Source organism: Ananas comosus, linkage group 1 (assembly GCF_001540865.1).
Source record: "Ananas comosus cultivar F153 linkage group 1, ASM154086v1, whole genome shotgun sequence".
Taxonomy (NCBI): Eukaryota; Viridiplantae; Streptophyta; class Magnoliopsida; order Poales; family Bromeliaceae; genus Ananas; species Ananas comosus.
Window position 1 is genome coordinate 12,141,700 of NC_033621.1, and position 27,899 is coordinate 12,169,598.

The following is a 27,899-nucleotide window of genomic DNA, read 5'->3' on the forward strand; positions in this document are numbered from 1 at the left end:
TTTTTTTTTTTGGTTAAAGAAAAAAAAATCAAAGAGAAAAAAGAAATTTAATAACACATGCACGCGATACTTAAAAAAAAAAATGATCGTAAATAGAACTGAATTAGTTCTAACACCTATATAGAGTGGATATATATTTTTTGAAAAAAAGATAATATACTGAATAAATTAGACTACAGAGATGAGACATTTAGGTATCGTTTGGTTCGGGAATAAACAAAAAGTGACTATTTCAGGGATAGGTATAAATTGAGATATAAGCGGAGATTAGAGTTTGGATGAAAATTGGGTTATTACTGGTAATAAAAAAAATAACGTTTGGTTAGATAAAATGGAATAAGAAGGATACTGGGTTTTATAAATAAAAAAAATGATACTACCCTCTTATTGTATTTGAATTTTAAATTTTTAAAATTTTAAATTTATATTTGCTTATCCCCGAACCAAACGATACCGTAGGCCTTCGAACAGGGCGGTACAAAAAAAATTACAATTTCGAATGAAATGAGCCAGCTCAAAAAAAAAAAAAAATCTAATCTATCAAGTGTTTGAATAAGTTCATATTATATTATATATATATATATATATATATATATATATATATTAATTAATATTCATATATAGCACACTTATATCGGTCTTAATTAAGACATCAGTATTTAGAAGTTAGACTAGTTCGAAATTAATAATTGTCCAATCCATCATTAAACGAGAAGGTTCGGTGCATTATTGAATAGACCCCTTCTCATACTATTTTTTTTAAAAAAAAATAATTTTGTTTCTTTCCTTTTAATACCATTTTTGAGAATAAAAAATTAAAAGCTAACAAATGTATATGGAGAAGGGCTAATTAATTTTTTCCCTTCTAACTTTTGAGTTCATATGTATGTATAATACAAACACTACATCCATCCAATATAATCTAAATTTTTATTTTTATTTTTTCAACCCTTTCACTCTTTAATTTTTTTTGTACAAGTGTGTAGTGTGCTGTACTGTAAATAGGGGCCCCAACACTGTACGGAGAAGGGGGGACAAAACGGAGGGTTTCAGAAAAGGGATGTGGGGGGCAAAAAAATAAATAAAATAAAATAAAATAAAATAAATACATATATAGTAATTGAGGTGTACGTACAAGTGTGATGTTTAATATGTTGATGTGTGTTATATATATATAATAATAATATTATATATTATTACTACACATTAAATACATGCATACATATCCATCCGTGGACATTGAGACGTCCCATCAATTCCCCTTTGGATGCATGTGGGTTTGAGTTGGCTCTCTCAATCCATGTGCTAATTAAAGCGTTTCATATATAATAGAAATGTAGATTTATACGTGTATATGTATGCTCGGTAATAAATTAGATCATTCCCTATATGTATAAGTACATATACTGTATTCTTTTTATTTATTTTTGCTTGTATTCAGGTAAATATATATTTTCCTCTTTTGGAGTGTTCTTCTTTAATTAATGCACGTTAAAAAGATGAACCCTATGAATAAGAATTAAATATATATATATTAATATTGATAGTTTTTTAGAGCTATGAGTCATAGAATCAGTTAGCTCATGCTTAATGGGTTGGATTGGATTTATCTGTCACGGACAATCTGAAATTCGATTCTGAAAACAACACTTATCATCGACCGAACCTGTCCTTTGAGCATTCAAAGCAGTAGGGAAAAGCATCCCCAAACTAGGATCTTATACGCTATTCGGTGGCGCGTACAAGCTGTCTCATCTGCAATGCAAAAACAAAATTGTCCATTATTTCGCTCTAATCTGCACCGAATGAGACAGTAAGTCCTGCTAGCAAATGAAATCGGACAGAATTGCATTCATAACCAAAATCCATTACTATTGTCGTATCGAACATGGAGTAGTGAACTCCATTATATTTTTCCGAAAAAAATTAACTCAAAACTTTGCAAAAATAAATAATAAAATAAAATAAATATAATATGTGGGCCCAAAATTTAAGCCTGAAACTATAGTAAATGGCCGAGCCTAAACGGGCCCGATTTGGGCCTGTCCTCGTCTCATCTAATAATGGTTAAGAGAGTTCAAATTGGGCCGTTACCCAAAACGCCCGAACCAGCCCGAAATAGCCGGTCCAGAGTTTTGAACCAGAACGGACCGGGCCGAATTTTTTTTAATTAGAAAACCCAAAACCCTCGTCGCTCCCTCCTCTTCTTCCTCCTCTCCTCTCCTCTCCTCTCCGCCGCGTCGCCATGATCGCCTCCTCCCTCCTCCGCTCCCTTCGGAGGCTCCCCTCCTCCTCCTCCTCCGCCCCTCTCCGCCTCCTCCTCCTCCGCCGTAACCCCTCTGCTCCTCCTCCGCTTCTCCCCCGCACCAAAACCCTCCTCCCTCCCCTCTCCTCCTCCCTCTTCTTCTCCACCGCCACCACTGACTCATCCGAGACCCCCACCTTCGGCGGCGGCGGCGGCGGCGGCGGAGGGGGTGTGGGTCGCGTAGCGCCAGTGATCCCGGAGGACGCTGTGGAGCCCGTGAGCTATCGCCACACGGACGCGTACGCGGCGATCGAGCTCGCCCTCGATTCGGTGGTGAAGGTGTTCACGGTGTCGAGTAGCCCTAACTACTTCCTACCGTGGCAGAACAAGTCTCAGAGGGAGAGCATGGGCTCCGGTGAGTGAGGGATTTGGCTTCTATGTTCCTGATTTTGGTTCAGTTCGAGGAGCTCTTGTGCTGAATTGGTTCAAAAATGGATCTTTTTGTTGGTTCCCTTGATGAATGTGGCATGACAAGTTATGATTATGTGTATTAATTGGATCTTGGATAGTGTTATGAGGAAGTACGTTGGGATTGAATGAATTGGAAAATGTGAATAAGCCGCATTGTGTGGTTTGGGGTTTCACTTTATGGTAAAATAAAGTCTTTTAGAGAAGATATAGACATATTGTTATGCAATTGAAAGTTAGATACCTTAAAGCTTCTGCATTTTTAGCGTGATTTAAGGATGAGGAGAAAATTTCTCTGCATCAACAAGTATGCAGCTACACATTAGGATCGAGATTGGTGGCCAAATGGCTCGTGCATCCTACCACTTAATCGGCATGCATTCATGTAGTTAGATTTGTTAAACAGTTTTCTTATTTTGCTGAATGAACCTGAAAGCTATAGTGCAAAAAATGTTTAGGCTTCTCAATTTTGACGATATATAATTTTCCCAGTCGAGTATATATGGTTTCTACTGTGAAAGAAATATTCGTTACCTGCATAGTCGTCTCTCTTTCATTATCTCCTATCACGCTAATTGTCTTTATCTCTCTAACACTGCCTGACAAAGATAATGCTGAATTTGTGTTCTCTATAAAGATCTCAGTTTATAATCAATAAGCAAATTTCGTCCTTGCCGTTGGTTGATTGGAAAGTTTTTCTGTATGCCTATGATCTTCTTTTGGATCCATCTTTCTAGTTGTCTGCTTTTAATTGTAATTCCAAGTTGCCCGTATATTTTTATGTCAACATGAAGATCATCCCTTTCCCTGCAACTCCTTGCTCTTCGGTTATATAAATTCTTATCAACCAGTAAAATGTTAGTTGACCTTTTGAGTTACCCAGGCTTAAAGTAGTTTATGTGGGTTAAATTTGATGTCTTACAGGATTCGTACTACCTGGACGACGCATTTTGACGAATGCTCATGTGGTGGCTGATCACACATTTGTTCTTGTAAGAAAGCATGGCTCGCCTACCAAGTACAAGGCGGAAGTACAAGCTATTGGCCATGAATGTGATTTAGCTCTTTTGACTGTTGAAAGCGAGGAATTTTGGGATGGGATGAACTTTTTGGAGCTTGGTGATATTCCTTTCTTGCAAGAAGCTGTTGCTGTGGTTGGGTACCCTCAAGGTATTAATTCTAACATGCAGCTGTTTACGATGCTAATGTCAGTTGTAACATTGTATAATGCCATACCTTTACAATAATCTGTGTGTGTGTGTGTTTGCGGAGTTAAAAGCATTTTTTGATGTGCTCAATGTGCTTATTTATGTGTACATGAAACTTCTGTTGTGGCACAGGCGGAGACAACATTTCTGTCACCAAAGGTGTAGTCTCTAGGGTGGAGCCTACACAGTATGTTCATGGCGCTACTCAGCTCATGGCTATACAAATTGATGCAGCCATCAACCCAGGGAACAGTGGAGGGCCTGCGATAATGGGTGATAAAGTGGCTGGAGTGGCTTTTCAAAATCTTTCAGGTGCGGAAAATATAGGGTGAGTTCTATATAAATAGTTCTTTCTCAGTGTATTGTATCTTGGTTTATGTTTTCTCTGCCATTGTGCCTATATATTTAGATTGTTTTTCCATTAAGTTGACTATAAGTGGAGTGTATGCATTTGTTGCTTGGAAATAGCTCCAAGTTCTTTTTTTAATTTTTCTTTTTATTTTTAACTGATCCATGGTTTTGTGGGTGAGAATTTGTTGCAGCTCACAACAACTGTGTGAATTTGTTTTTTACATAATAACTACTTTGAAACTCATTTTTCAGCTGTACCCTGCAGTAAACTACTGACTTGATGCTCCTAGTCCTCATTCTAGTCATTGTTCTTTTGCAGTTATATTATACCAGTTCCAGTTATAAAACATTTCATTGGTGGAGTGGAAGAGAAAGGCAAATATGTTGGATTTTGTTCTCTAGGGTTGTCATGCCAGCCTACTGAAAACATTCAATTAAGAGAGCACTTTAATATGCGCCCAGATATGACTGGTGTTCTCGTGAACAAAGTTAATCCTCTTTCGGATGCTCACAAAGTGTTGAAGAAAAATGATATCGTTCTTGCCTTTGACGGTGTACCCATAGCTAATGATGGAACTGGTAAGTTTATAGTGAAATTATCATGTTTTTTTTAAAAAAAAACATTTCCTTTTTGTACATTCTCAATTATATCCATGCAGTTTCATTTTGGACGAGTTTGTAGGCGATTATATTTTTAGACAAGCTAAGGCTCCATTAAAGTTTATCTTTCATTTATGGAGCCATGATTTGTCGGTCGTGATTATGCTTATGCTTATACTTTGGCATGCTGTGGTAAATGCAGTTCCATTTCGAAACAGGGAGAGAATTACTTTTGATCATCTTGTCTCTATGAAGAAACCGGGAGAAACAGCTATTATCAAAGTGTTAAGAGATGGAGTTGAGCACGAATTTACCATCTTGCTTCGACCTGTGAGTGTTATCAGTCATGACCATTTTTTCATTGTCCAGATTAGTGAAGAAACGGAATCATTTTTATGTAATTTTGTTGCTCTTAAGATTGAGAAGATTGAACGAGCGTCTCATATTTTTGCTTATCTTTTCCTGCAGTTGCAACCTTTAGTTCCAGTGCATCAGTTTGATAAACTGCCGAGCTACTACATATTTGCTGGTCTAGTTTTTGTTCCATTAACCCAGCCTTATCTTCACGAATATGGAGAAGATTGGTATAACAGTTCTCCACGTCGATTATGTGAACGAGCATTGAGAGAGCTGCCAAAAAAAGCTGGCGAACAACTTGTTATCCTTTCTCAGGTACTCTTTCTCGAGTTTATTAGTTATTGTTATGTATTTGAACAATTCTCCATTTAGATGCACGATCAATGAACCTCGCTAGTCTTTTACGTAACTAAAATGAAATAGTTAGGAAGTTAATTGAAATGAAACATTTTACGGATCTAATTTTCCAGTGGAAGCAATTCTCTTGTGTAACATCATAACGGAGTTCTGCATAAACTATCTAATATCTTTCTGCAAATATTTTATGATTAGTATGCAAAAAATATTTGTTTTTGGGGCTCAATTGCTTTTCAATTCCAGGTTCTCATGGATGATATAAACGCAGGATACGAGAGGCTATCGGAGTTGCAGGTATTACCATGTTCCTTCTCCGAAGTTGCCGTTCCATAAACCATTTTGAGAAATAAGTTCAATGTGCCATCCATTGTTCTACTCTTCCTTACCGACTAATCAAATGCTTTAATTATTCAATCAGGTAAAGAAAGTGAATGGCGTGGAGGTCGAGAATCTAAAACATCTATGCGGGCTGGTGGAAAATTGCGGCGAAGAGAGCTTGAGATTCGATTTGGACGACGAGAGAGTCATCGTGTTGAACTACCAGAATGCGCGATTAGCGACCTCGCGCATTCTGAGACGACATAGGATATCCTCTGCAATGTCCAGCGACCTAATCGAAGAATCCTCTGCGATGTCGAGCGATCTAATCGAAGAACAGGCAACGAATGGTAAAGTCGAAGCCGAGGTGGCTTGTTCCAGCTGATGTCAATTAGACTTGGCGAAGAGGATTAACCTATCAAAATATAATACCAATTTTTGTACTTGTTATATTATTCTTCTTCTTAGGATATCAAGGTAGTGAGTAGCAACATAAGAATTTAGTCCCATTATTATTATTATTTTCCCTATTGTTGCAATTTTATACAAAGGACCCATAATGTGAGATGTATCAGTAGCAATATTTTGAATTATACTTGTGTTATTTTCACCTAAATGCTGCTTCATTAATTGCTACATTCATATATGGTGAAAATATGTTGTGGGTGGTATATTTTTGGAGAAGGTAAGAGTTATACATGCAATTTATTTTAGGTAAAAATGCATGGAAACCTCTTCAATTGTTAACTCTTTTAGTTAACAATTTATTAGCTTTTTATTTTTAAACTCTCCTTAAATTGTGTGATTTATGTGGATTAAATTTTATTTTTTTTTTTTGAAATTTGTTAGTAATTTTGTCAAAAAATTTTTAAAAAATCGCTCTCAAATCACCCGATCGACCCGTGTGAGTGGCCGTACCAATTACTTGAACAACCAACATTGCATCAGATCCTTCTTTCGAGGTTCTGTCGTCTTTCGTGGACCAGATGCACCACATCACTCATGAACCTCCCATCTCCTTTTTAATCATGCGGACGGTGGACGCGACGAAAGATGAACGGAGAAAGCCATTGGACCGTTCACGAATGACGTGGTGAACCAAGCGCACCTAATAATACTCCTCCCCGTCACCTCCGTCGGGACCTCTCAAATACCATACACTCCCACTCCCACGAACACACTAACAAAAAAAAAAAAAGTTGTGTACTCTCTCTCTCTCTCTCTCTACATTGTTGTGTTTAATTGTGATCATAGCTCATAGTTGTGGGAGGCGCGCGAAGGCGCGGTGGGGGCTATCGCCGATTTCGAGGAGGCTCCTGACAACGGGAAGGGACCTCAGGCCAGGCGGGCGGGACGCAGCAGCGGAAGAAGAAGAAGAAGAAGAAGAAGAAGAAGAAGAAGAAGAAGAAGAGAAAGTGAAAAAGAAAAGAAAAAGAATGGTACAAAATTCTCCTAAATAGTACAACGTTGGTCTAAAGAGTGTAAAATCCGTTCCAAAAGAGTGTAATTTTTATATTAAATAGTGCAATTTTTATTAAAACAGTGCAAATTTATTTTAAAACAGTATAATCTTATTTTAACAGTACAATTTCATTTTATTCTTCCTCCTTATATAATTTTTTTTTTTAATTTTTTTCTTCTTTTTTTTCTATAATTTTTTTTTGTCACGCCTCTCCGCCAACGGCCACGGCACCAGCAACAATGCCCCGCTAAAAACCCTCCGCTCCGAGACTGCGGCGCCACAGCGACCTCCACGGCGCCGATGTCAGCGGAGAGGCGTCGTTGTCGAAGGCGGCGGAGGGGGCGAAGGAGGAGGGAGAGGGAAAGGGTGAGAAAGGCGAGCGAGAGTGAGATAGGCGTCGTCATCGGAGGTGGTGGAGGAGGGTCGGAGAGGGGGAAAAAAAAAGTCACAGCCCGGGCGAGGGTAAGGATGCGTCGGACAAAACCGAAGCGGACCGCCTCTGCCTCCGCTGCTCTCTGGGAAGAGAAAGAAAAAAAGAACGAGAGAAAAAAAAAGAGGAGAGAGAAAAATATATAAGGATATTTTGATCAGTTTGCTGAAAATCTGACTCGAATTTGCAAAATCGAAAAAGGTGGCCCACTTTTATAAAAGCGCAAAACTAGTGGATTTTTTATGCAAATTGGCCAACTTAGAATCATGGATTGTTGAAGTATCAAAATATGGCTTGTGGATTTTAGGTATGCACACTTATCTGCATACATGCATGCAATGCTTGTATTTTAGGCGCGCATTCATGGATGCATGTATACATGTAATGTTTGTATGCGTATGTCTGTTCTCTCTCTCTCTCTCTCTCTCTCTCTCTCTCTCTCTCTAGACATTTGCATGTCCATAAGCCCTTGGTCTCTCTTCAAATCCTGATTCAAATCTGTATATGTGACGTAATCCCTAAATCCTAAACCCTAAACCCAATATACACTTCTGCAACCATTTGTAACACCCCAATAATTCCACATCAGGTGAAAAACTGAATCTGATTAGAATATATGAGGCCTACACGCTAGTAATAATAACTGAATTTAAGCATTTTGGGCCGGTGGCTTAGGTCCAACGAATTATTATTACTGGTGGGTCGGGTCGTTACACTATTTTTCTTAAACATTTTTACAAAACTTAGTATGATTTTTCTCATAATACAATGATATTTGACTGTTTTCGGCCCGAATCAGAGCCTACTTGTTTTTATGAATCTCGGAGGTTGAACTAGTGAGAAAAAGTTCTTGGCCTTGTCGCTTGTTTCAATACCGATGTACGAGATCATCCGAATCCACTTTCAATTATACGAAGATCAACCTTTCTACTTTTGTAGAATAGGCGTCAAAGTCGAGTTCGCGAACCTCATAAATTTCTTATTTTCCGACTTTCTGCTTCCAAAGGGCTCCTGACTTGTTAACAAGTTTGGTAGGCTAACAAGTTTGGTAGGCTAAAGTTGGTGATGGAGCCAGTTTGAGCTACCCCCCTCCTTAAACACCAAAACAAACAAGAAAACCTAAACACGCTTTAGAGGCCCTGATTTTGATGTAAATTATAAATACAGTAAAATTATAAATATATGTAGTTAACAATACAATAATTATAATTACATGCATCTTATTTAGCTAGATATAATAAAAAATACTACAACTCTTAATACTTTATTTGGTTGCATGCGATCGAAAAATAAATTTATAGATTTTTATTTTTTTTATATATAATATGGTGAGATTACCCCTGTATAGGAGAGGGAAAAAAAAACTTCTTAAAATGTGATTAGAAAGGCAAGCTCACTTTTGTTTAAAAATTACTATCCAAATGCTATAGTTGAAACTGCGATAAATTTGAGTATAGTTTTAAATACTATAGTTGAGATTTTTTGTACCATTACAACTATATCAGTTGAATTTAAATATATTAAAATGAATAGAGTCCGACTACTATACTATTATGATTACGATCGTCCTCGTACTCATAAGTTGGTTTCGATGATAGAGCTTCCGAATCGACGATCAAAACCGTTAAACGTTATCTAGAACTTTCGAAACATCTAGAAATCAAATTTCATAATTTTTCGACATCATTTACCTTACGATGAAAAGGTCACAAAATTGCCAATGTTTAACGGCCGGTATGGAATACTTGCTAGTTTAACGACGCAAAAGAATTCGAATATATTGAATTTTTTATAGAAAATTCTATTCACTACCTATATGAAGATCAATAACTCCGATCTTAAATTAAAGGATCCGATCATCTATTTTTAAGACATCATTCGCTTTTGACTGTTTATTTTATGCCCACTTGATGGACTTTATTACAATTTCAAAAAATTACGAAATTTATTTTCTAGAAGTTTCAAATAATCTAGATCATATTTAACGGAATGAATCGTCGATTCGAAAATTTTATCATCGAAAATAATTTATGAGTACGAAGAGCTCAATACTCGTAACAGTATAGTAGCGCTACTCAAATAAATAAATCAAATTTAAATCTGCATACAGTTTCATTACATGAAACCAAACAGTCCTTTCAAGGGTACCAATCACATGGGTTCTCTTACCTCATAAACCTCACCCCAAAATAAAAAAAGAGGAAAAAAACAGTGAAAAAGCTTTTTGACTTATGATCCCAGTACCATCAATTCACACATTCCCATAAATTACATCTAGAAAACACTGTTTATGGAATGTTTTTAATGTTATTCTAAAATGAAAGAGACCAACAACATGATACTAACATTACACATTCTCAAATTTCATATTCATTGCTCTGCGTTACTACATTGGTATTTTGACTTATAATAAGGTTCATATTCCCATGCATTTTATTCATTAATAATAATAATAATAATAATTAAATCATCCCATATGAAGCAAAAATTTGGAAAATAATACTCTTTTAATTTATTTATGATGATATAGTTACCATTTTACATACCAAAAACAACCTAATTAAAACTCTATTTCTCAACATCTTAATAAAAGGTCATAGAATGCATGAGTAATAGGACAAATCATCATACCATAGTGGCCAAATTGAAAATTAGTAGATCGAATTGCAATTTAAAGACAAAATTAATGAGTTTTTTTTTTTTTTTTGGTGATTTTAGCCCTTGTAGTTTGTCTAACAAGCAAATATAGGTTACTCAACAGATGAAAACATGAGAGAGAGAGAGAGAGAGAGAGAGAGAGAGAGAGAGAGATTCTTTCTTTAAAAAAAAAAAACGTTCAATGATAGGTCAAGAACAAGGACAAATCCCACAGAGACAATTCCTTTGATGGCCATACCCTTTCAATAAAAACAAAACAAAAAAAAAAAAAAAAAGGAGAGAGAGAGAGAGAGAGATCAACAAAACCAAAAAACAAAAACAAATTAAACTAAATAAACACAAAAAGAAAAAGGAAAGAGAAAAAAAAGAAGAAAACCCTCCTCCCCCAATTCCACAGAGCCGAGCCTTTTACAAAAACCTACCTTTGTCCTTTAACCCTACGATTCCGCCACCCTCCGCCCTTCCCCTTCGCCGCGCCGCCGCCGCACCTCGGCTCCGTTCGCCACCGCCTCGGCGGCGGCGGCCGGCGGAGGCGGAGGCGGAGGGGGCGGGGGCGGAGGGGCGAGGCTCCCGTCGACGCAGGAGGCGCAGCGGCGCTCCACCCACTCCTCCAGGTCGAATCCGCCGCCGCCGTGGCCCCAGATGCCCCGCCCGAAGCAGAGCCGCCCCACGATCCCCGCCGCCGCCCCGAGCACCGCGATCACCGCCAACACCGCGATCAGCGCCCCCACCGACCCGCCCCCTCCGCCGCCGTGCTGCGGCGGCGGCGGCGGAGGCGGCGCCGCCGCCTCCAGCGGCAGCGACATCGGTCGAAACCCTAACCCTAGAAAAAGGTGCGACTTTTAACCGGTGCTCAGCCCCACAATGTCGCCCCCCTAAAAGAAAAAGGAAAGGGAAAAAGTAGAGGGTTTTGGGAGAGAGATTTGAGGCGGGGGATCTACTACGCCTTTTTGGTTTTTGGTGAGGGATGTGTGTGTGGAGATTAAAGAACCAAAGTTAGAATCTTCTTAAAAATGTGATCTTTGTGGGAGATATAGAGAGAGAGAGAGATAGAGCACAAAGGAGAGCTCTCCCATGGAGGTTTTTGGGGGAGAGTTAGGGTTTAAAGAGGAAGAAGACGAAGAAGAGGAGAGGGAGAGGGAGAGGGAGAAGGAGAAGAAAAAGAGAAACGGAAAAAAAGGAGGGGTTTTTATTTTATAATTTTATTATTTTTCTCTCGAAGGTGATAACTTTATGGAGAACCCCCTCAAGTATATTACATTTTGAAACAGATCCTCCGACCATAAACTATTCGCTTTGTATCTAAATTGAATTCATAGCTTTATTTGCCGAAAAGTACTTAAAATAACTAAATTAAGTTGTTTGTGGATAAGTTACAAAATACCTTATAATTGAGGGGTTTCGTGGTATAAATTTGACCCTTTTTATTTTCACTAATTAATTATCTCTGCGGACTTTTGTCGGAGAGCTTCGGGTGTTGTGTACGTGAATTGTTGGGAAAAAAAAAATGTTCGAGCTGTGATGGGCTCGATTGTTGCCACGTGGCAGATCAGACGGTTTAGAGCGAGGGATTTAGAGCGGGGTACAATAGTACCATGAATTATTGTGATTGAATAAATGTTATTATATATGGGTTTTTAGGAGGAGATTTACTTAAAAGCAGTGTGTCACACTCTCTTTTTTAGTACCTTTTTTTTAAAAAAAAATATTTAAATTTTTTTTAATAATAATCGTATTGTCCTTATTTGAGAAAAAAAAAAGTTAGTGAGGAGTAATTTACAAAAAAAGGGTAAGTTTGTAATTTTGATTTGTTTTGGGCTTTGTTTTTTTGTATTAAAAGTTTAGTTAAGATGGTCCCAGAAGGACTATTTAAATCTTTTGACACTTTTTTGAGCTTTTGCAGGATCCGTGGGATCTTCAACTTTGGCAGATTGTGGACCCGGTCTATGAGAAATTCTCCAACTCGGTCTACCACGTCATCGTAGACCGGAATTTCGGGCTCATTTAATGGTAGTGGCGGCAAATTGGTGGGTGGGGTTCGGGTCCAGGTTCAGATTCGGATTTGGTGATATCTGAGCAGAGGCCACACAAGTCAGAGTGCGAGCACTCGACTTAATCCATCGAAGTATTTTAAATTTGAGCTCGATTCAAAGTGATCAGGCCGATTCGAATCGGGCACAGTATGTTTTGCGGGTAGGGGACTATATGATTTGCGAAGAGCATTATCCTGCGATGTTCACGAACAATCGAATAAGGTTCAGGTCATTTCGAAATTTGAGTCGCTTCGGGTGTAGGGTTTGTTGGGCCCGTTTACTTCGTTTCGGGTTTTAGTAGTGCGATCGATACCGGGCGAAAACCGTGTATCGACCCAAACATGACCGGGCCCGATGGGCTTTGTTTAGGGTTCACTTTGCGTGCTTAATTAAACTTTCCGGGCTTGAATTTATCCGGCCCAAAATTCAAATTGCTCTACATGCATTTTTTTTTTCTTTTTTTTGATACACAAATTTGTACTACGTTCAATTTGTAATTTTCACTTCATTTCTCAATTATTTGTGATGAGATTATATAGTTAACAAATAAGCTAATGATGAGATCTCCAATCCTTCATATGTATTTAAACCCATGAAGGATTATACAATTAACAAGTTTACTTCTAAACAAGAAATAGTAATACACTACATATTAGTAATAAAGCACAAATTTTAACTACAATTAGGGCGTGTTTGGTTTGCTTCTTTTTCACCCTAGAATCGGAATTGGAATGGGTAAATCCGTTTGTGAGTGTTTGGTACGCGAGAGTCCCATTCCGATTCCGATTCCCGAGTGGAATGGGAATCCCCCAATCACCTCTTTTTTCAATCCGGCCTAGGGGGCCGAATTGAAAGTTGAATTGGGACGGAATGGATATTTATTCGGATTAAATTTATTTTTTTAATTTTTTTAATTAAAATATGAGTTAAAATTTAAAAATTAAATATATAATTTTAAATTTTAATTTAAACTTAAATTAAAAATTAAAATTTAATCAAGTATTTCGAATCTAACTTATGGATTTGAATTTAAATTAATATATTATAAAGATAATGTTAGTATATTAATTTGATTACGTATGTTTTTTATATCTACCTGAACCAAACACCGACAATGGGAATGATTTATTACGATTCCGATTCAGATGATGAACCAAACATGAGTCATTCTGATTCCTATTCTAGCTTATTTTGATTCCGATTCCAACTTCGAACCAAACACGCCTTTAATCTAGGTATTACAAATACTGATACGAAACACGATACGACTCGAATACCACGACTCAGTAGCTTCCAAAATAGTAGGATGTGGACACGGTATATAATTTATTTTTTTTTGAGAGACAGATAGCATGCTACTCGCTTCGTTTATTTTTTTTAGAAACAAACTTAGCTGAAAAAATGAATCAACTAGGATACAACACGGTATATAAAATATTAATTTGGTTAAAATATAGTTATATTTCTCATACGAATTAAAGCTAATAAAATTTTAATTAGTAGTTCATATACTTTAAGAAAAAAAAATTCCTACCTACGTAACTTATTTATATTATCTAAAAAAAATTTGTATGCATTCAACAAATTAAAAACTAAAATACTTATCATCTTATATTATATAAATATACAAAAGTAAAATAAAAATATTTATATATATTTTTTCAATTGTATGCGCTGTCGATCTATATTGAACGCGTATCTAAAACCTACGTAACATAAACACACGAGATTTATAGAAGCGCCCGTGATACATAGCTACAAACTCATGCGCATACGTGGTTATCATGCACCAGTGATGCATGATAACACGCGCATGCTTCCGAACCTCACAACATGCTTATCGACGGTGACGTCGCGGCGACCTCCGAACCGCTCCGACGAGAACATCTTCTCGTCGGCAAAGTGGTCGAGGGAGCGGTGGCGCCGTCGGTAGTAGTCCTCGCGAAAGCTCGCGAACTTTCGGGGCGGCGATTGCGGGGATGTTTGCGCTTGTCGACGTCGGGGATCGGAGGCGGCGGCGGCGCCGGAGGAGAGGCACTTGTAGTACATGCGAGTTCTCCTTCTCTTGATTGTTTTATAGATGAATGGAATGAGACCTTCCATTGTTGTTGTTGTTGTTGTTGTTGTTGTTGTACGTTGTTGTTTTGGTGTGTGAAGTTAAAGGGAAATGAGAGGGTTTGTTATGTATTGGGTTTGATCTTTTTTATAGTTGGGGGAAACTACAAAAAGTTATGAAAGTGGACTTGGTTTCCATGTTGTTAAACTTTTTTGTATTTCTGAATTGTTTCTTATTATATCGATCTTTTAAATAATATGATGTATGAATAAGAGTGTTAATTAAATTTGTTACTATATATTTTTGACTAAGTTTTATTTTTAAAAAATAAACTAAACGAACAGCTTGTTATCTTTCCGGAAAATATATATATATGCGCTTCTTTTGGGTATTAATTTGAAGTAAGTTATTGTGAGGTTTATTGTTTTGGCTTTTTGCTTCTCCTAATTAGCATGGAATTAAATAGGATGTTTCTTCACAAATATAAAAATTAAGGAAAAAGAAAAAGAAAAATGAAAAATGAAATTTCAGTGGGGTATACATGCATGGAACATGGATTAATGGGTTGAGGAACAAAATAAAAATGGTATGGCTCACTTTGACACGTTCAATGAGTATTTAATCTTTTTTCCTAAAGATATTGAGTTGGAAATGGGTGCCTACATGCAATAATATATGCATCAACTTTAATAATTTTGCCTCGATCACCTTGTTGATCATATATTTTTCTTTGCATATTGTACAACTAAATACAGTAGAATTATATTTTATTTTGTGATATCATTTTATTAACCTTTTGTTTTATCTGAATCTCTCTATGTCACTATTCTACGTTTCTTTACATGCATAAACCTAATTAAAGTGATTTTTTAACAAATTTTTGTAGTGGTATATATCTGATAAATTGATTGTATTCTTTGTATATTTTATGTATGCTTTTTTTTTTTTTCTTTTTGGTAACATATATAAGGTATTAGCAACCTGTTGTAGTACTACACGTATTTATACATGAAAACATTTGCATGCATGCATAAAGAATCTCACTGTTGATCTAGTTGTTGTTGTTGTTGTTGTTTTTAATTTTTAATTTTTTATTTTTTTTATTTTTTTTTTTTTTTGTTTGGGTACAACATGCATCATGCATGCCTTCGTGACATGTGAAAGGCTATTATTGATGAAAAATTCTAGAATGCAACGGGTATATTAGTGACGTGGCGTAACAAACCAATCAAATTAATCCTTTTAAGAATATATGTCCCATCATGATTGTAAAAAAATATTTTTATTGTACTTTTGTTTGAAAAGAAGGAATGTAATTGGCTTGTTATTGATGACGTGGTGCAAGTGTGACAGTGTAGAATTCCTCATTATTGATCATGGTGCCAGCCAATGTATTATATTTTATGCATGAAAATATAAAATATTACATCTCCATGATGGATAGGTCAAAGTGATCTATAAATGTGATGTGATCATTTTGGTTTATTTGTTCAATCCTAATTAATGTTGGTTTGATTCTTCTAGGTGTTGGGCTATAATTTATCGCATATTTTAGTCTCCATTTGTGATAATAATATAAAATTAATTAGAAGCTAATTAATGTCACTCCTCCAATTGGATTAAATAAACAAGTTATGTGAATTAAGCTGCACTTATGTTAATTTTCACATTAGTGCCTCGTGGTTTTATTTGTGGTTTCATTTGTTTCACTTATACAATTCAAATCTCAATTCTAAAACTTGTTCAATTCAACGTACCCGACCTAAATTTGATACAATTTGAATCGGGTTTGGATCAGGTTGATGGGTTAGTTTCGTCGATAGTGTCAATCACTTTCGTAATATTTAGTTATCACTAATTTCAATCAAATGGTTGTTGTAGAAAAGAAGACTTTTGTAATCTAGAAGTTTCTAGAGAGAGTGTCAATGCATTATTTAGTAATGGATAAACTTCAAATACCATTCTTATGGTTTCGCACTTTCTCACTTTAGTATATTCTGTGGTTTAAAGTGTATCAAGTTAGTGTCCCGTGGTTTCATTTTTAATTTTTTCGTCAGTTTTTTTGTTAATATTTTATTAAATTATATACAAAAAACATCGAATACCCCACCTAAATTTATTCAGTATTTACTGTAGTACTCTTTAGTTTTAACTTTGTCACTGATTTAATAAAAAAATTAGTAGAATCGATAATAAAGAGATAAAAATGAAACTACGGGGTACTAAATTGATACACTTTAAATCATAGAATACTAAAGTGAAAAAGTGTGAAACTATAGGGGTGGTATTTAAAAGCATGCCCTTCATCATTATTTACATCCACTAACCCCACACTAATACTATCCTAACCAACAAACTAATATTGAATGAAAATTTTAATATTTACAAAATGCTCTAGAACAAAGCATCATTCATGAAATAGCTCTTTTATCTCAACAAGTCACAAACATAATTAGTTAAACAACTAAATTTGTCTTTTCTAAAGCCATTTTGGATCTTTTTCAACAATGAGGTGCATATTTGACCCATTAACAAAAGGTAATGACTTACTTGTCCAAATTATGTTAAAGTCAAAAACTTGATGTAAGATTACATTTTCTTTCATAGACATATACAATCTAAACTTTGACTCTTAAAAGTCTTTAACCATCTTGTTTTGATCAAAAACCCCTCTAAAAATGTTGAAATGTTGAGCCTTTTTAGATTAATCAATATACCAATGAGGACTAAGTACCAAATTTCCAAGTTCTCTTTGGACTTCATGACTTTTTTAAGTGTCCCAAAGAAAAGAATATTGTTTTTATTTGGAAAAGAAAGAGTATAAATATTGTGACCGTTATTGCCATTTTCCAAGTCAAATATATCTTCTTCTAAAATTAAAAGATCTAATGATGACCCATTAGACCAATGATTCCACCAAAATAAAAAACAATACATCATTTCTTTTATTTGAGAGGGGAAAAAAAAAAAATAGTAGAGCACTTCACCATCCTAAATTTCAAACTGGAAATTGCGACAAAGTGTAGCAAAATCAAACCACCACAATTCAACATTAAACATATTATTATAGCTTTTGCTTCACAAACTCTCCACCTCATACAACAAAAAAAAAAAGAAAAAATAAACAAGTAATCAATCTTAAGAATCCAGCTGTGTGGATCAACATAAACAAATCAAAGAACTAAGAAAAGAATATTTAGGTCACTTGCATCAATTATTCTTCCTGTTTGATCACTTACCTGAGTATAGAGAGAGCCAACAAACTTTAACAACATCTTACATGCGCGATTACATCAATTTGTTATAACCCACTTGGATCCATTTTGAATATTCCTTCAACATATAATTTACAATCAGAGTTTGGATTAAACAAATTTGTCTCGGAAGTAATCTGACTATTTCATTCTTTGTCAACCGACGAAAATTTCAGCTTATGATGTGTTTCTTCCCCTTCCTTGGTTCTGCGGTATACAATTTATAGTACAATATCGAACGTGTCGCACGCGAGGCACTGGATGTATAGTGCAGTTAATCCGAACTTGGTCTCCATACAAAACTTTGGTGCTGCTTTGCATCCTCTATCTAAATGCTCCAAGTGCGCTTCCGCCAATCGATCTCGCAAGTAATCAAGGTTAACCTGATGGAACAAGTCGAAACTAATGTGCAAAGAATCTTATACGGAAGCAAGCTTTTCTAATCATACTTCTTTTCAAGAAAATTGATGTCCTACACCCAAATGAGATGAAAACTATCATATGTTAAACAGGAAATTTAACATATATTTTCCTAGAAAAATCATCGACTTACATATACCCCTGAAATTGAGGGTTTTTCTTTTTTTTTAAAAAAAAAACCCTTAATCTTAAGTTGAGGAATCATCTAATTCATGGAAGAAGCAGGTTTTTGTGCTGGTAAAAGTTTTCTAATGTGAGGTTTAGGAAGTTCAAGTGTATTAATGTAAGAAATTAGCTTTTGAAGGGCATACAAGAATTTCAAATTTAGAGTGGATATGTATGTAAACATATACTTCCCAGGGGTATAGGTGTTAAGTATATCCTTGTATAGGTGCTAAGTATATCCTTGTATAGGTGCTAAGTATATCCTTTGGGAAAGAAAGGTAAGAATGGGTGGGAAGAAACCTTATCGGTTCCTAGGTCGAGGCGCAGCTTGCAATGACTACAAAATATGAGGTGATGAGTTTCATGTAGCACTCCTTGTTTGCAGATCGGGCACCATACTTTGTCATTCTGGGCAACCTAGCATTAACATTTCTCCCATCAAAGGCTGCTAAGAACAAAGAGGTGCAAAGTTCACAATATGTGAACACTGAAATGCAAAACTAGAGAAAGAAACAAGAAAAGGTAAAAGATAAAAACGATGAGATTTCTAATATAAAATCAAAGCGAAACAACCAAAGGTGGTATCTTGTATGCTGATTTTTATGTCCTGCCTCAACAAGAAAAATATGGTATTCTTCTTATCAGTCCCACTCATTGAAATCACACAGTGCGGCTACAATCTCTTGTGAGAATTGACAATTTAATCAAATATGTTTTCAAGTTTAGTTAAAAATCAGAAGTGAGGAGAAACCAATCTACAAATAAATTAAAAGACTTTAATAATGATCATAAGAACTGTTCGTTCGATGAATCCAATTTCAGCGTAAGCAACATTGTAAATCAAGAGAGGTGTATTTTTTATTATATATGTTACACACGGTACGAATAAGTAGGATTAGAAAATTGGATAGTGAGTATCTGTAGGCTATGGCTGCAAATTTGCAATTACATCACTGTGGTGTGGTCACAAAAGCAAACATCCAAAAGAGTATGGGTTACACTAACTTTGTTCATTTTGCATACCTGTGTATCATTTAACTGCATGTGTTCGAAAACTTCTCGAGCTAAGTATGCATCTTCTTCCTCAAAAACCTCCAGTTCTGTAACATTCAGCCAGCCTTTTAGTAGAAAGATTAACCATTATGATGCATATACAGCATGAAGAACCTATCTTATTACTACAGCAACTAAAGCATTTAAAGCTAAGAAAACTTCGTGAAGGTAGCTCAGCATCCAATCTTGACTCTGAAACTCCTAACTTCAACTAGCAAGTCCATACCAAGATGAATAGTCATGCAAAAGCATGCAAATCAACATTTCGAGCTTCTGTAATAAGGAGTGTCAATGGCAAAAGAGCTTCCATTGCCAAATTGGACCAAGAAACAAAGAACCGAGATCACAAGTTCTCTGTAATTCGAAGTCATGTGCCACGGAAGTATTAGTAGGACTCCTGCTTTCATCTGGACATGCAGTATTCGCCTCCTCTTCATCGACTAAGTCAAAAGTTCTTCAATTAAATGAGAAAAATTATTGCTTCACCAACCGAGAGATTATTGATTGGTCGAACGCATCAGTCTCTTGCTAATTGGAAAACATTAGCTCATGTAAAATCAACCCATAAACAAGCGAAGGAAACAGGATGCAAATGCTACCTCTTCTAATCAGTTCCTCCCTCAGATCCTCATAGAGAAGCCTTTCCATTTCTAGCAACAGCTCTTCACTTTCAGTCTCAGTTGTGTTAACTACAGGGGGGCCGTTGTATTCCCATATTACATCTATTTCTCTCTCCTGTTTTCCGCTCACGGACAACTCTTTTATTTTCTGCAGCTCATCAGAAACGATGTTCCGGAATGTGGATTCCACAATCTCCTGTTAAATGTTGGAAACAATAAGCAGCGTATTCAGAACAAAAGGTTGAAGATAATGCCCAAATTAGACAGTACAACCAATTCAGCATCAATAATACTGCTTAGACAAGTTCAATATGATTAAATTCTATTCATGTATTCATGATCTACATGGATTAAAAGAACTAAGAAAGTTGTATTAACAAACTTGAACATTGTATCATATTACATCATAAAATTATTTAAATCCATGAAGCAAACTACACTTTCAACTATTTGCCCTACGCAGCACACAGATCATAAAGGTTTAAATACAACAAAATCAAACCTTTTCATTTCGGGCGTGTTGCGCATCCGTCCTAATTTTCCAAAGCAATTGAGTCCTCTCCTTTTGGACTCTTCTCAAGCAATTTTGCCTCAGCTGCATCAGTCAAAGTACAGTATTTTATAACCGATGACGCCATCGGAGAATACAAACAAAACCACCTCAACAAACATATGCGTGTTCATGAGAAATACACCTTAAAATGGAAAAAGTATCGCCGTTATGCAACAATGTCTTGTTATAGCTCGACATGAACGTGTTATTGAACACAGTAACTTTTGTTCTATTCGATCTTACGCAGTTCTTTTTTACTTCAAAAAAGGCGACAAAAACGAATTAATGATTGGGGATTCAGTAACAAATGATACAAAAGATGCATCACATAGAGTAGTGTCATCAAAATACTCGCAAATGTATAGTTTGGAAACTATAGTATTAAGCAATCCCAAAAAAGGGGATTAATTACAGCATAAATTCCCGTATGTAGTTGGATTCTTCAAATCCAAATGCCCTTGAATTCGTAAACACAATCAGATTAAACAAACATGAATTACCCAATCAAACAGTTATAAAAACAGGAACTAATAATCATCAAATTAAGATATTTAATCGAATAATAATCAGAAAAATGGATTAAAAAAAAACAAAAAGAGGGAAATCGAGAGACCTCCTCCTTCCAATTTGGGGGTTGATGAGCTTTGAGAGGCGCTCTTCGGGGTCGATTCCCATCCATCATCGGATGTCGCTGAGATTCGAGCGACTCGATTCTGATGATCACTATGCACACACTCCTCTCTCTCTCTCTCTCTCTCTCTCTCCTTCTTTCGCGCGCGCGCGAGCGCCCTTTCCCGCGCTTTTGTTCAACGGCGATGGGAGGGAGAAATAGGGAGAGCGACGCCGAAGCGTTTCGTCGAAGGAGAGAAAGAGAGAGAGAGAGAGAGAGAGAGAGAGAGNAACCCTTCGGAGGAACGTAACCCGCCGGTACGGTTACCGCACCATGTTCACCGCTTACGATAAATTGTTATATGGACCGTGGTCTATAGACCGTATTCTTCAGTCAAAAATGCATAACCTATTGTCTGTTTGTTTAGGCTTAGGCTTATTTTAGTATTGAGATTTATCTGAAGCTATTAGATAAAATAGAGTTAAGAAAAAAATATATAGAAATATACTTCTGTATTCTCCGGTGGAACCGCAAAAAATATATCATAACCGACTCATTGATATACGAAACGTAATATTACATGCGAAAACAAATAGAATATTTTTTTATTGTACTTTCTCACCGCATATAACACAATCTCCCACAATCCCAAACGAAGCCTTAGAGTAAAATAGTGAGTTAATTATTTGCAATTTAATTTCGAAATTGGTTTTTCTTCTGTATAAAAATAATATAGGATGTTGCCATATTGAATTAAAGTAAAAGAAAAATTAAAAGAAGAAGTCGACGACTACAACGCAGTATGCCAAAATTGAATCTGTGATCAATTCTGATACCGCTTGTTGGATCATTAAATTAAGCTCATAAAAAGCATGCATACACTCCGTCCCGTCCCGACCTCCACCACATAAGTAGGATGCTGGCCTATTTGCGAATTGATATGTTATCTCCGACGGATATGAAAAAACGAAGTAAAGAAGCTTCATTTGGGCTATACAAGCAAGTGTTACAATTTGGTTGATCAATGTGCAGCAACATGCTCTGATCAGGGAGGAGAAACATTACTCCGATATTTTACGCAAGCGAAGGGATCTTCTCTTGATTCTGGCCAGCTGTTTTCGCGAGGCAAGGCGGCCTCGCCGCCTTGTAGTAGAAGAACGCCATTATCTTCGACCACTCGTCTGCTGTTCTCGCAACTAAAAGGACAGGAGCAGACAGACACGAAGGTTTAACAATCTCTCGCAACAGATGTTATCACCGAAAAAGAGTATACTGGACCATCAAAACACCTTAGATTTGAACTTCCCAGTTGTGAAACTATGCGGTTAAGTTAGGAGTCGATACACTACCTTTCTCGCGGTGAAGTATCTTCCCGGCTTTCGTGAAGAGAATTTCGGGGAAGAGGGATATTTTCAGAGCAGAGACCAGATCGTGCTCGACGCACGCATCGATCGCAACACACTGCGATAAACTTGTTCTCATCAGAAAGGCCAAAAGAGTTCAAACTTAGTACAGGTAATTTGGTAAGTCGAGTTGTTTGATCAGGTTCTTACTCTCGGCGAAGGCAACCCAGCTTGCCAAAACATTTGCACCGCTTTCTCCAACTCATTCCGCGCTTTCTCATTCTCCTTAGGCCTGCAAATCATATCGAAGGTTATTTACGACTTTCGTCCTCAGCAAGGATTGTCGTATCAGTCGGCACGGTCTGCCATGGGCTGCACGTGCTATTCGTGCTTATAAGCCCGTGTCGACATATAAATGGCATGTGTGCCGAGGAGTGTTGCATGCCACGCCATGCCGATCGCAAATTAGTACGCCCGGTGCCAGTGGCAGAGCAATCCTTGATCATCGTAGTCCTAGTTATAACAATTTAGTCCTGAATACGACTCCTATTTCAATTTCATCCTCGGAAATTAGTCCCTAAAGTTTGATCCTATTTTTTAACTGTTATGCAGAATAAACTTTAGGAATTATATTGTTACGATTAAATCTCTTCTCGGGGGCATTTCGTCGAACACCAAATGAGCAACTGGTAAGAAACTCGACCTCTTGTATCGATTGTGCACGAGTATGATCAAAGGGTTGAAGTCCTTGAACACCGTATCCTCCCAATCGACGGCCGAGATATCCCTGATCGGCCTGATGTAGTCATCATCCTGCCACACGATCTGCTTGTCACTGTCGTAACCGTCGTCATCTTCATCATCATCGTTCTCCTTCTTCGCGTGCTTAATGGTGACCTTGTTGAAGAACTGGCCGAGATTGAACCCCCGCCCATCGGCGTCCTCGGGCCAATCGGGATCGTCCTCCTCCACCACTAACGGGTACTTCTCCAAAAGCTCCCGCGCCTTCGCCCTCCTCTCCTCGGGATCGGTCTCCTCCGCCACCTCCGGGTTCGCGTCGAGCACCGCGCGGATGCTCCGCCGCATCTCCGCCCGCTCCGCCGCGCTCATGAGGAACGGGGCATCGTCCTCGTCCTCGTCGCTCGAGTCGGTGTCGTCGTCGTCGTCGTCGTCGTCGTCGTCTTCGTCGTCGTTGCGGTCGCGGCCGAGCACGAGGTCGAGGGCTTTGGAAGAAGCCCCGGGCGGCGGCTTCTGGGGGAAGTGCTTGTAGCGCGGAGAGCATGCCAGGGAGAAGCGGAAGCCACTAGGGTTTCGAGGTTGCGCGCGCGAGGGAGGAAGGGGAGGGTGGGAGCGGAGAAGGGTTGGAGCTTCGGTGAGGCATAGCGTCGAACACCTGGTGAGCAAGGGATAATGCAGAGCCATTTTGCAACCGCTCTACCGCGCTACACAAGTACACAGTACACACTGCGCACCTTCAATGCCTTAAAACAGTTCTCCTCGTATTAGAAAGGAGACATTGTTGCTGGGCCTGAAGTTCACCACGTCAGCCGTATACCGCCCAATACATAACCATAAAGAATTTAATAAACAAAATGATTGGATGTTCTACAGCTGACGTGGTGAATCGTGTCCAGCCAAAAGTTTCCCAGTTAATGGGCCGGCCCATTTAAATTCCCAGGCCGAGAATTGGGTCAAAACTCAGTTGGATCAAATATTGGCTAGATATTTACCCAAAATCGACCCGGCCCAATTAGAATTGCTTGGTCAATGGCCCACTCTTGGATCTCTAAATTTTGTTCTCTCAACTCTCTCTAGCCAAGTAGGCTAGTAGCTGGTGGTACCTAACTCGATTTTTTAGATTAAATCGAGTGCGAATCAGCTAAAGCCCAAAAATACTACGTTTTTGTGAAAATTTATTCATAATAAGCGTAACACAGTTGGACAATATATCATTTACTTTATACTTATTCTTTTTTGTAGTTTTTATTCTATATAGTATGGAATTATCACCAAAAGTGAATAGCTAACAAGTTTGCATGCATGTACAAATATTACTACTCCATTCCATTTACATCCAAAGAGGAGAAATTAAAATTGTCCCCCATTTTCCTAAATTGCTGTTACCACATGCAAGGGGACAACCATAAGATCACATGATGCATATCACACACCCTAATAAGATCTCAACTCCAATATTTTATTAGATACATTAACTTCTACAAAGATAGTGGAGGTCACAAGGAGCACCCAAATAAAAAGGAAACTCTTGTACTCTTGTGGGGTTGGACCATAAATATAGTGAGGCCAAATTAATGGGATTTAAATGAAGAATAATTATTCTGTTTTAGGTGTACATTGTTTCTTAATTTGTCTCATGTTTAGGTTCAATTCACAAAGCAATTGGATAAGAGCATTATCCTTGGTAAGGTTCTTATCAACCATGTCATGAAATATTTGTGTGTCTTGGAATTATTGGGTGGTGTGTTCATTTCTTAGCCACATGAATCACATCCTAGGTTAGTTCCAAGAATCTTTCATTAAATCACTTCATCAAAATTACATCTTTGGATTCATCTAGTGATATAGAAATAGAAGCAAAGCACAACAACCTTTAAATTTTTAAAAAAAGAAATTTGAAAATAACATCCTTTACAAATTTTGTGATAATTTAGGACATTTTATTTGTTGAAAGAGAAATGTAGGGTTAATTAATTAACATCTCCTATGTTAACAATGACTCAAAATCATTTTTAACTTAGTTTCTACTTCACATTCACATTGTGTTCATTGCAACTTCTAACACTAGGATATGAAAGAAAACAACTTCTTTATGTTTGCTTAATTTTGGTTCATCTAGAATTATTTTTATGATAATTTGGAGTGATTTATCCTTCTCCAAATTCTAGATGGATTGGTGTACTGGTTGGATTGAATTCAATGGTATGAGTTTTATGGAAAATTTTCTCCATTTTAGTTGGAAAATAGTTGGGAGTTTGGTACTTAATTACCTTTGCATTTTTATAATTATAACATTTTTACTACATCCTTCGGTCGAAGTATAATCATCGTATCATCAATTAAAAATTACTTATGTCGCAGTTAGATGATAAATTTGTTAATATTCCTATCTGATTTGATGAGGATCTCAATTATAAGTGTAAGATTATATATGAAAAAGGTGCAATATTTAAGCGATAGGAATCGATCATTTGTATCAATTTAAACTAAGATGTTGGGGTTGGGGTTTTGTGGCATATATAATCAAAAGTTTTTAGCCATTTTGGTTAAGCTTTAGTCAATGATGTACGCACTTTATCGAATAAATGCGATTTGATTCTCTTCTTGATCTGGATAGTTGAATTTAATGTTCGTCATGTTAGAACAAATATTTCACCAACACGTCACACTCCGTTCTCGAATTTTTAATAACTAACGAGTATTGTAATCGTCGCAATCGATCTTCTAACCATTAAATTATCAGCAAAACAAGCAATTTGCCATTGCTAATATTAGATAATTAGCAACTTGGCTTAGATTACTTCTAAGATTCCAGCTTAAGGATCATGTCTTTTTTTTGGCATATTTGGAGTAGAATAAAGAACACGTATGAGAAAGAGCGAAAGAGATGGCTTCCACTTCTGTAAGAAAAGAGAATCTGCGACTCGCATGGAGTGCATCGAAATGCGTGCGGGGATGTCCACTTGCATGTACTAATCTTGTAAGAAAAATGAAGCATGCATGTATTGGAATAAGCTATATATGTAGTAGAAGATCTCATGTAGACAATGTGACATCAAATGATATCAAATCCCTTGTTGAGATTTATAGCTCAACAAATCTCTCATTTGTCTCTTTCTTATTCCTCAGCATGTTGATATTATTTTGAAGTAAATTAAACACATTTTTTGATGAGTTGCAAAAGCAACACTTAGGAATTTTAAAGTAATTTAAATTTGTCTTAACCAATACCAACCACCTCGATACACAGGCATACGCCCGCGCGCACATACACATATATAGAGTCCGACTACTATACTCGCATTAGTATGAAGCATGCATGTATTGGAATAAGCTATGGAGTAGAAGATCTCATGTAGACAATGTGGCATCAAATGATATCAAATCCCTTGTTGAGATTTATAGCTCAACAAACCCCTGATCATTTGGCTCTTTTTATTCCTCAACATGTTGATATTATTTGGAAATAAATTAAACACATTTTTTGATGAGTTGCAAAAGCAACACTTGGGAGTTTTAAAGTAATTTAAATTTATCTTAACCAACACCAACCACCTCGATACACACGCATACGCGCGCGCACATACACATATATATATATGGAGTCCGACTACTATACTCTCATTAGTATGATCGCATTCGTACTCATAAAGTCATTTTTGATGATAGAACTTCCGAATCAATGATACCATTAAATATTATCTAAAATATTTGAAATTTTTAAAAATCAAATTTCATAATTTTTTGACATTATTTACCTTGCGATCAAAAAATCTCAAAGTTGATAACTTTTAACTGCTGATATTGAATATTTGCTAGTTTTACGGTGCAAAAGATATGAAATCAGTTGATTTTTTTTATAGAAAATTTTATTCACTGTCTAGATAAAATCAATAACTCCAATCTTAAATTAAAGAATTCAATCCTCTAATTTTAGGAGATTGTTCGATTTCGACTGTTTANATTATACTATTCAACCAATCACTCATTCAATTCTAAGAGATTACTATCATTCTAACCGGAGACCATTATATTTTAATCGCATATCCTTTTATTCACTGTCTAGATAAAATCAATAACTCCAATCTTAAATTAAAGAATTCAATCCTCTAATTTTAGGAGATTGTTCGATTTCGACTGTTTATTTTATGTCTGCTTGATAGATTTTATTATAATTTCAAAAAATATAATCTATCAAGTACTTCTTTGTATTGAGTTTTCGGCCGTTAGATAAAAGGATATGCGATTAAAATATAATGGTCTCCGGTTAGAATGATAGTAATCTCTTAGAATTGAATGAGTGATTGGTTGAATAGTATAATCTAACGGACAGAAATGATCAAAGGGTACTAACGGACGGAAATGATCAAAGGGTAAATTTAACAGCAGAAAACTTGATAGTATCGAGAGCTTGGTGCTATCCATAGTATAGTAGCCGGACTCTCTCTCTCTCTCTCTCTCTCTATATATATATATATATATATATTGCAATTTTGGTGTTTAAAAAGGCTCAGCTACAAAGTTGCTAATAATTAATAAAGTAGCATAAACCAATGTCATTTTTTTTCCTTCTTTTTTGGTTTTTTTGCTGAGCTGTGTA

At 36.7% G+C, this 27,899-nt stretch overlaps 4 protein-coding genes across 4 annotated transcripts; 1 reads left to right on the forward strand and 3 right to left on the reverse strand.

The window, feature by feature from the left end:
• LOC109709948 (protease Do-like 10, mitochondrial) lies at nt 2,316-6,289 on the forward strand. Its single transcript, XM_020232373.1, has 8 exons — nt 2,316-2,660; nt 3,638-3,883; nt 4,054-4,249; nt 4,592-4,851; nt 5,075-5,202; nt 5,341-5,544; nt 5,830-5,880; nt 6,005-6,289. Exons 1-8 carry the CDS (start codon nt 2,651-2,653, stop codon nt 6,287-6,289), a joined length of 1,380 nt encoding a protein of 459 aa, XP_020087962.1. The 5' UTR covers nt 2,316-2,650.
• On the reverse strand, nt 10,892-12,118 carry LOC109714176 (forkhead box protein D1-like). Its single transcript, XM_020238687.1, has one exon. The coding sequence runs from the start codon at nt 11,258-11,260 to the stop codon at nt 10,892-10,894; it is 369 nt and encodes a 122-aa protein (XP_020094276.1). The 5' UTR covers nt 11,261-12,118.
• Nucleotides 17,567-21,493, reverse strand: LOC109715612 (RPA-interacting protein). Its single transcript, XM_020240723.1, has 6 exons — nt 21,222-21,493; nt 20,558-20,650; nt 20,035-20,251; nt 19,406-19,482; nt 18,683-18,799; nt 17,567-18,180 (listed from the first exon to the last, which is right to left on the reverse strand). The coding sequence occupies exons 1-6, from the start codon at nt 21,288-21,290 to the stop codon at nt 18,019-18,021; spliced, it is 735 nt and encodes a 244-aa protein (XP_020096312.1). The 5' UTR covers nt 21,291-21,493; the 3' UTR covers nt 17,567-18,018.
• Nucleotides 22,022-24,038, reverse strand: LOC109715623 (FK506-binding protein 4). Its single transcript, XM_020240733.1, has 4 exons — nt 23,265-24,038; nt 22,772-22,853; nt 22,568-22,679; nt 22,022-22,414 (listed from the first exon to the last, which is right to left on the reverse strand). Exons 1-4 carry the CDS (start codon nt 23,981-23,983, stop codon nt 22,293-22,295), a joined length of 1,035 nt encoding a protein of 344 aa, XP_020096322.1. The 5' UTR covers nt 23,984-24,038; the 3' UTR covers nt 22,022-22,292.

Coding starts and splice junctions, on each gene's coding strand:
- LOC109715623 (XM_020240733.1), bottom strand. CDS start 23,983: ATGGCTCTGCATTATCCCTTGCTCACCAGGTGTTCGACGCTATGCCTC. Junction 22,854..23,264: donor GTGCACAATCGATACAAGAG/GTCGAGTTTCTT, acceptor TATGATTTGCAG/GCCTAAGGAGAATGAGAAAG. Junction 22,680..22,771: donor CTGGGTTGCCTTCGCCGAGA/GTAAGAACCTGA, acceptor AGTTTATCGCAG/TGTGTTGCGATCGATGCGTG.
- LOC109714176 (XM_020238687.1), bottom strand. CDS start 11,260: ATGTCGCTGCCGCTGGAGGCGGCGGCGCCGCCTCCGCCGCCGCCGCCG.
- LOC109715612 (XM_020240723.1), bottom strand. CDS start 21,290: ATGATGGATGGGAATCGACCCCGAAGAGCGCCTCTCAAAGCTCATCAA. Junction 19,483..20,034: donor GGAGGAACTGATTAGAAGAG/GTAGCATTTGCA, acceptor TGAATGTTACAG/AACTGGAGGTTTTTGAGGAA. Junction 18,800..19,405: donor TGCAGTTAAATGATACACAG/GTATGCAAAATG, acceptor TGTTAATGCTAG/GTTGCCCAGAATGACAAAGT.
- LOC109709948 (XM_020232373.1), top strand. Junction 4,250..4,591: donor TCAGGTGCGGAAAATATAGG/GTGAGTTCTATA, acceptor GTTCTTTTGCAG/TTATATTATACCAGTTCCAG. Junction 5,881..6,004: donor AGAGGCTATCGGAGTTGCAG/GTATTACCATGT, acceptor TTATTCAATCAG/GTAAAGAAAGTGAATGGCGT.